Below are 9,103 nucleotides of genomic sequence, written 5' to 3' on the forward strand. Positions count from 1 at the left end.
ACAATTCAATCCATGTGATTAATCCTAACCCACAATAACTCAAAATCAAAAACTCATGTAACAGTAATGAATTTTGGAGGAACGGCGCAATCCATACAACGACGATGCCGGAACCAAATAAAAATTCAAACAAGCCAATTCACTTATTTACGATTTCTAACATCCTTGGAGGTTTAAGTAGGGTTGAGCACGGTTCGGTTCGGTTCGGTGTGAAAATCGTCAGAACCGAACCAAACCACCCCTATAAAATTAAAAACCAAACTTTATCATTCGGTCTGCGGTTTTTTCGGTTCGGTAAACCGAAAATGTCGGTTTTTCGGTCCGGTTCGGTCGGTCACCGATTCAGAAAAACACAAAATAAATGAATGAAATTCAAAAAATTAGATCTAAAGCATATACATTTAAATGGCTACATCAATTAATTTTAAACATTTATTTTACATGTTCTTCTATTTAATGAAGAAAGAACTAAAATTAACTTTCTCCATTTATCTTCAGGAATCTTAAAAAAAATTCAGCTCCTGCAAAACATAAAAACAAGAATTATAATAAGTTATTAAAATTAAAAAATAACAAATATCAGTAAAAAGTTAGGGAATAACTAAAGATCAATTAAACTATTAGATCTCCAAAATAAGATAGATCTATCAACAATAAACAAGAAAAGCCTTAGTTTTTGAAGAGATCATCAAAATTGACAAAAATAACCGAAATAATAAGATAGATCTATAAAAAATTGTCAAAATTGAAAAAAAAAAATAGGTCTTTTACCTTACAAACTTCAATTTTTCTTCAAAAACATCACTACAGATTCCATGGTTTATATCTTTGCGGATCTATGTTAATAATCGAATGATAAGTATCGAATAGAGATAGAAAAAGAAATAATAAAACTGAAAACGAATAAAAATCCATGCCGGAGCAGTAGTTTTGATGAAATATTAGAGTATTTGTTTTAGTTTAGGGTTTATGAAAAGGAGATGGAGAAAGAAAATGAGAAAAGGGGAAGGGAAATGAAAGAATTTGGTGAGGGTCAGGGGTAAGGTGGCGGCAGAGTGGGAATATTAGGGTTTTGGTTTTAATTTCTGAATATATAGTATTGTATTTAAATTACCAAAATAGCTTTCATTAATTATTTCGGTTTTTTCGGTTTGGTTCGGTGACCGAACGCCAAAACCAAACCGAAACCGAAAACCGCAATTTCTATATATTAAAAATCAAACCAAACCATTTTAACCACTATTTTTTTCGGTTCGGTTTTTTCGGTTTGATTTGACTCGGTTTTTCGGTTCGACTCGGTTTTTGCTCACCCCTAGGTTTAAGATCATGAATAACAATGAATTCAACACCATTGAAAGGAATTAACCATCGGATGTAGACAAAATAATAAGAACAGATTAAACAATTCAAAAAACGGAAACCGTACGGCGAATGGAAACGAGGTCGATCACGTACCGTTCAACAAAAATGAGGTGGGGAATCGAAGGCACGCGAGTCTAGAACGTCGGGAAACAAACGGTTTCAATTTCGATCTAGAAACGAGCAAGAATGATCAAAATTACGTAATGTCGTTCAATCATAAAAACTAGATTCACATGAAATGAGAAAACTTACCAAACAGCGACCTTTGGAGGACGATAACTATTTCGTTTCTCAGCGAACAAGCACGAGGACGACAGCTAAGGTTAAAGGGAAGTGTGATGAAGATTTTCTATTTAGAAAACGTCCTTAAATATCGAGAGGAACTAGTTCGAAAATGAGTGCGAAGTGGGCTGGATGTTAAGCTTGCATGGGCTGTTACATTCTCGAACGAGACTCAGCCTTTTAGGCTGAGTCCCGTTCGGGAATCCTGGTCTCGTACGAGACCAGGCTTGAAAAATCATGGGTCTCGTACGAGACCTTGTGGTTTCGTACGAGACTCATGGAAAAATCATTTTTTTTTCTTTTTGAATTAAAAAAATAAATAGTTGAACCATAAAATCAACCCCAATCCCGAACCAACTCGAATCAATCCGCTATCATCGAAGTTACTTCAAAACGACCGGAAAATTGTCGGAATTATCGAAAAATAAATGTAAAATTTTACGGGATATTACAATTTCAGGACCTTGAGCATAATGGAAACCAATATACTCCATCTTTTAATATTATGGTCCATCAACCAGCTCAAGGAGAACAACGAAAGGAAGAAACCGGCTCCAATTCAAGGGACTTACTATGATATACCTAACGAGTTGACTTTCAAGAAAATCCTTCCTCAATATTTGATCATTGAAGATACTTCAAGGGGTTTAAGTATTCATTCTCATTTCACACTTTGAATAATTTAGTTTTTCTCTCTCAATTAGAGACTATTAGAGTTAGTGAAGTTTTAGTTGGTGAATATTGGGTGATTGTTATGTAAGATGAACTCAATGAATTCAAGAGGAACAAAGTTTGAAAACTAGTCCCTCCACCTAATGGCCATACCATTATCGTAACAAAATGGGTGTTCCGTAACAAGTAGGATGGAAGTGAAGTAATAATTTGAAATAAGACCCGATTAGTTGCTTAAGGTGCTTAAATTTTAAACTTTTTCAAATAGATGTTAAAAGTATATTTTTAAATACTTTTATTGAGATTTTGAAGATTATAAACATCCAAACCATATTTTAAAACTTCACAAAGCTCTTTATTATTTGAAACAAACTCCAAGAGCTTGGTATATGGAAGGCTTGGTGGATTTCTACTCAAAAATGATTTTTCAAAGGGCAAAGTGGACAGTATTTATTTTTAAAAAACTCATAAGCATGATATCTATTTATCAAATTTATGTTGAGAATATCATTTTTAGCAACTAATGAAACTCTTTATAAGGATTATCCTAAGTTTATGATTAGGAAATTTGAGATGAATCTCATATAGGAGCTCAAATTCTTTCTTTGACTTCAAATCAAGTAAGATAAGGAAGAATTTTCATCAATTAATCCAAGTACACAAAGAAAATACTCAAGTTTGGTATGAAAAATTCATCAAATAGCTAGATACCAATGAGTACTACAGTAAATTTGGATAAAGACGAATCACGTAAATGCATTAATATTGCAATGTATCGAGGTATAATCATATTTCTCCTTCATCTTACCTCTAGTAAACCTGATATCAAGTTTAATATTTTTAGTATTCATTTCCAAGTATGCACTAAGGAATCTCGTTTATATTCCGTTATTGCATTTTAAATATTTGAGTGACTCTTTGAACATAGAAATTTGGTACCTTAAAAATATGGACCCTAAGTTACTTGCTCACTCTAACGCTGCCTATGCCGGTTGTCTTATAGATTAAAAGAGTACCGCGGGCAGTGTTTTAAAAACCAAAACGGCGACAAAACCAGAATGATCCCGGTTAACGGTTCAATCGGTTCGATCGCCGGTTTGACCGGTTGAAGGTAAAACCACACGCTTAATTTGACAGCTTACACTGCACAAGTTTTATACTTTGTTTAATCTGACACTTTCCTATCTACACGTTACCATTTATTGTCTTTACCTTTCATTAAATTGTAAGTGGCCCCACCATTTCATTTTTCAAAGTTTAAACTTCTTTTGATACTCCCTCCGTCCGCAATTGATAGGCTGATTTTCATTTTTAGTCGTCCCAAATTATAGGCTGATTTCCTTATTTAGAAGTTAGTTTATTAGGTAATTGTCCAAAATACCCTCGGTTAGATTTATAATAGTCAACTGAATTAATTTTACTTATACTTTTGATAGTATAATGGATAATGGTTGATAATCTCAATGCCTTTTCTTCTACCGAGATTATACTTATCATACATATATAACTCGTCATTAAATATATTTTGCAAGTATAACATCAGTATTGGCCAGAAATGCCTTGAAGGAAATGCAAATGACGTTGCATTAATTAAAGCAATTACACTACTTATTTCAATAACTGAATGTTTGAATACCGAAAAAAATTATTGAACATAAATTAATCATTAAACAAGGGTATTATAGGTAATTAGTAAAATTTTAACTAAATTAACTAAATTTCTTAATATGTGTGAAACTCAAACCAGCCTATCAATTGTGGACGGAGGGAATATGTTTTATTCATATTCTTTTATGACCATTTTAACATTCTCATCTTCCTTCTTTCTCTTTTTTAACACAGTCACAAAAAATTTAAACAGTCACAAGAATTTTTCAGTTGATCCTTTCTCGTCTGCCTGCCGCGACTCCGGCCTCTAGCAAGGTGCTTTTGGGCTTCAAGACTCACGACTCAAACCGGGGCTCGTTTAGCCCTTTCGTTAAGTTGAATTCGTTCTTGATTAAAAGCCATCGTTCTAACTTGAGATGCCTCCGTTCTTCTCGTCTTCTTTCTTCACTTTTTCAATTTCACTTGTTTTCATTTCAATCCCAAACAAACACCACCAGATGCAATTTGTTAATTTTTTTTCTCTTTTCAGTTGTTTTATATTGATATATTAAAGTCTTATATTATTTTAAAAATAGAAAGCACAAAGCAGAAATTTATTTGGAATCCATGAAGAAACCACTAAAAAAAAGTAACAATAAAGCTACACAAAGAACCAGGCGGGTTTTTCGGTTCAACGTTTCAAGAAACGTCCGGTTTTACGGTTCTCTCCAGTTTAACACGGTTCAACCTCAAATCCGGTTTTTAAGTGTAAACAAACCAGATAGACCTCCGGATCCCGGTCAAACTGGTCGAACAGTCCGGTCTGATTTTTAAAACACTGACTGCGGGTACTTGTCGATTTTTAGGGTGCCACGACCTATTTTCATGAATCGTGACTGGCGCTAGGGTATTCGTATGGTTGTACTAAAACCCGTAGCAAGCCTTGCGGATAACCAAGTTAAACAGTTTAAAAAATGTAACTGCAGAAAACCACATGCTTGGGGCAACCGAGATTTCAGCCGAGTCTAGCAGTATAATAAGCAACATATATTCGAAGTAGGCTTATCTCAAATTATAACTCCAACAGTATGACAATATAATATAAATACCATAAACACTATAATCATGCCAAAAGCGATAAAGTAATAGTTGGACCAATCCAACAAACAATAGTCAAAACTATAAACGTAAGACTAAGACATGAATAATCTGAAACTACTACTGCGGTATAAGAGTTTAAAACAGTTCGACTCTTTTATTCAAAAAATAAAATAAAGAACCTCCGAGAATGAAGAAACGGAGATCGACCAATGCTCAAATCATAAACCTGAAAAATTTGGGAAAACAACAGGGTCAAATTTACTGAGTATAGTTTATATAACCATTTACATTTATTAAGTTGAAAACCTTTAAAAACGTTTAATAAAACATTTTCATTATGGATTATCAATGAAATCCTAAACCACAATTCTAAATCCATTGTCGTGTCGGTGAGACGTATCTCAAAACCGATCCCCGACTATCACTTAAATAAATAGTGAGCCCAGGAGACGTATCTTCCACCGGTGCCCTCACTAAGGTGAGACGTATCTCAAACCTACCTCAATACCATAATCATTACCGGTGCGCACGCAGTCCCGATGATGCCCATCGAGTAGCACATTCCAAATCAAATCCACAATGCTGAAAAACAGTTCAAATGCTGGTTATACATATATATATACAAAATATGATAATTTCTTAATAAAGAGGTAAATAGAGATATAAACTCACTGCTTGCTAAATCCACGTGATCCTAACAAGCACCTAACTCTGGTTCGCCTCTGAAATACGAACAGTCAACGGGTCTAAATAGAATATTAAAATCAAAATTAAAATCAGACTCTAACTCTAATGAGTACTAGACACCACATAGGACTAGCACAACACAATACCAAGCCAAATTTAATAAAGGCTAAATCACCAAAAAAACGCCAAACCTATACGTCTCGTGTCAATTATAGCCAAACCTTTAAAAATAACCAGATTTAGCCAAACCTTATATGTTCTGTTTCTTTTTTAGCCATTTTTGAATCGAACCGGTTTTTCTGACACCGTGTCGTCCACGTCACCGCCAACTAAACAATTGGTTGGCATGGCAGCTGAAATATTTAAATAAGGTTTGGCTATAACTGACACAAAATGCATAGTTTTGGTATTTTCTGTTGAATAAAACTAATTTTAAAATTAAATAATTAAATAATTAATTATATTATAATAAAATTCATATATATTTAAAAAATAATATGTTTATTTTAAGCTAATTTAACTAATTCTAATAATTGTTTTTATATATTTGATGGATATATAATTAATTTAAATTCTATTAAAAACAAAAAATGTCATATTCATCTTAAAATTTATTTTTTTTAAATATCAGTCGTCGGTTCGAGGATACCTCTGCCATTTGAGACCCAATTGTTCGTCTTCCGACGAACAGTCTGAGAGTAATATACACAACAAACATACGACAGTGTTCATAATTCAAGTATACACACATAAACATAAAAATAATCACTGAATAGACTGCTTATTTAAAGGACGAGTGTAATTTTTTTTCTTTAAAAAGTGAAGTTCATTGTGTTGTAATCAATATATATCATGATGTTTATAAGCATAAACGCATATGTCATTTTATTCGGCATAGCCAAAAAATTATCTTAATTTACACATAACTATTTTATTTATTACCTAAACCCAGTCATAACAAGATCTCAACAACATTAAAAATAATAAATCAAATTCAAAATCATCATGAACATTAAACACTTTCACCAAATTTAATTTAACATTAATTCCTAAGTAATACATTAATTCATTTTTTTAATTACATATTCATTAAAATATATTATAATATAAATTTATTAGATTTAATTAGGTTTAATAAAAAAAATTAAAATTAAAATTAATTTTAATTAGTATTAAATAGAAAATATTATTTATTTTTAAATATATATAAATTTTATAAATGATATAATATTTTACTAATTATTAAATTTAAAAATTGGTTTGAATTTGAAATTAGGTTTATTCACCTAAAAATACCAAACCTATTTCTTTTGTGTTAGTTATAGCCAAACCTTATTTAAATATTTCAGCTGCCATGCCAGCCAATTGCTTAGTTGGCGATGACGTGGACGACACGGTGTCAGAAAAACCGGTTTGATTCAAAAATGGCTAAAAAAGAAACAGAACATATAAGGTTTGGCTAAATCTGGCGATTTTTAAAGGTTCGGCTATAATTGACACAAAACGTATAAATTTGGCATTTTTTGGTGATTAAACCTTTAATAAACACTTATATTAAATGCATTCCAAATATAATTCAAGTTATAGAGTACAAATCATATAAACATATTTAGAATGATTCGTAAAATAATTTAAATAAACCCAAGTTAAAATTCATATCAATGAGTCAGCCGAGTTATTAAAACTACCAAGCTTCTTCCCACTTGCTGGGCGACCAATGTCTAACCTGGTCCAAAAGTTTATTAAATTTATAAACCCGACTTTATAAATTAAAATACTTGATAAAATAATTTTCCTATTTTTAATAGAATTCAGTAACTTCAAATTCATGTAACCTAAGTTACAACCAAAACTTAGCCAATTTAGGTTTAAAAATGTTTAGGGGCTAAACTGCAATTTAGCCAATTTGATATTCGAAATCAAATTTAATTACTCATTCTCAATTTACTAAATTATAAATCAAACAAAATCCAAAAGTTATCCTCAAAACAAAACCAATAGATAACACTTAACTTAAATAAGTTTTCAGAAACTTTAGGGGCTAAATCGTAAATTTACCATTTTGACATATCAATCAAAATTAAATATAATTACCCGAGTAATTATATTATTTTAAATCATAAAATAATTATCATTTTCAAGTTGTCAATTTAAAATTGAAATAATACAAAAGTTATTATCGAAAACCAAAACTATAGTTACAACAAATTAAGGGATTCGATATATTTGAACAAACAATTTTAGTGACCACTTTGGCCAATTGGCCATCTCTTGAAATCAAATAGCAAATTCAAAGTTATTTCCATGAACACAACAAGTCTGCCATGCATGATCCAAACAAAGTGTAAAACCAACAACTAAATAATATAACTAAAGCCATGACCCAACAATCTAATTATTCATACATGTTACCGCATCCCATTTTAATCATGAAATCAACATTACAATATCAAGAACAAATCTTCCTTAAGCAAAACAAGGTTACAGCGGCTATGAACCTATTATTCTCGGCAGCAAGAAGAAATATAACTAACGGCGACTCAAAACGAAACAATTGCAAGTTCAAGCAAAAGGGTTCTTTTGTACATCCATGATATGATACAAATGCATAATGGTAGCAGTTATATCAAAAGAAAAACGCAGTAAACAACTAAAAACAACGCAGCAGACAGTAAACATGAACACGGTGAAATCGAACGGCGACGAAAGGAGGAATGGTACATACCGTAATCGATTCCTAAGCGTAGAGATTAAGGATAATGGAGTTTACTAACGTAATACGCAATCCCGATTCAATAACGTGCTAAAACGTTAGAGATACGAATAAGAACGGCAATGCAAAAACGAACGGATTTACAAAAGATAGGGATGAGAAGCTTACTGATATAAACGATTGAAGGTAATTGATGATTCGTGGAGTTTCAGAAAGTTGGAGAAAGTGTGGCGGCTGAGGTTGTTCCAAAGAGAATGAAAATTTAGGTTTATGAGATAAGAAACGTAAAACAGATGAAATAGGAGGGAAATAAGGCTCAGATTGTATGTATATAAGAGAAACATAAGTTTCACGTTATTGCTGCAATACTCATTATAAAGGATTGCATGGGCTTTTGGCCAAGGACATTATTGAATAGCCCAACATTCACGTGGAAAATAAAGAGGAATTTGTACAAAATACTCATTTTTGAAAAATATTTGCAAAAATACTTTTTTTTTTGAAAAATTATTTTTTTTTCTTTTTTTTGAAAATATATTTTTTTATTCCGAAATTTATTTTTTTACTCTGAATTTTTTTTAATAATACTCCGTTATTTTAAACTGTTTGAAACTGTATTATAAACTGTTTCAAAGATGTCTACTTTAAAAAAAATTGAAACCTTTTGAAACTATAATTGAAACTGTTTTTTAAAACGGT

The 9,103-nt window shown here is 31.6% G+C and overlaps 1 protein-coding gene and 1 long non-coding RNA gene across 6 annotated transcripts; both read right to left on the reverse strand.

The window, feature by feature from the left end:
* Positions 1-396: 396 nt before the first annotated feature.
* Positions 397-1,285, reverse strand: LOC126669507 (uncharacterized). The gene is made up of 2 exons (XR_007638500.2): positions 772-1,285; positions 397-521 (listed from the first exon to the last, which is right to left on the reverse strand). It is a non-coding gene; the product is annotated as an uncharacterized LOC126669507 (long non-coding RNA).
* A 3,758-nt stretch (positions 1,286-5,043) lies between these two features.
* Positions 5,044-8,689, reverse strand: LOC126670099 (uncharacterized). 5 transcript variants are annotated; one of them, XR_007638651.1, is made up of 6 exons: positions 8,573-8,689; positions 8,417-8,494; positions 6,341-6,383; positions 5,677-5,726; positions 5,505-5,586; positions 5,044-5,230 (listed from the first exon to the last, which is right to left on the reverse strand). XR_007638651.1 is itself a non-coding variant. In XM_050363756.2 (4 exons), the coding sequence occupies exons 1-4, from the start codon at positions 6,446-6,448 to the stop codon at positions 5,159-5,161; spliced, it is 312 nt and encodes a 103-aa protein (XP_050219713.1). In that variant the 5' UTR covers positions 6,449-6,645; the 3' UTR covers positions 5,044-5,158. The 5 variants fall into 5 exon arrangements, 1 of the variants encoding a protein (XP_050219713.1); XR_007638653.1 differs by lacking the exon at positions 6,341-6,383; XR_007638652.1 differs by having other exon boundaries at positions 8,417-8,689.
* Positions 8,690-9,103: the final 414 nt, after the last annotated feature.

This window comes from Mercurialis annua, linkage group LG2, assembly GCF_937616625.2.
Source record: "Mercurialis annua linkage group LG2, ddMerAnnu1.2, whole genome shotgun sequence".
Taxonomy (NCBI): domain Eukaryota; kingdom Viridiplantae; phylum Streptophyta; class Magnoliopsida; order Malpighiales; family Euphorbiaceae; genus Mercurialis; species Mercurialis annua.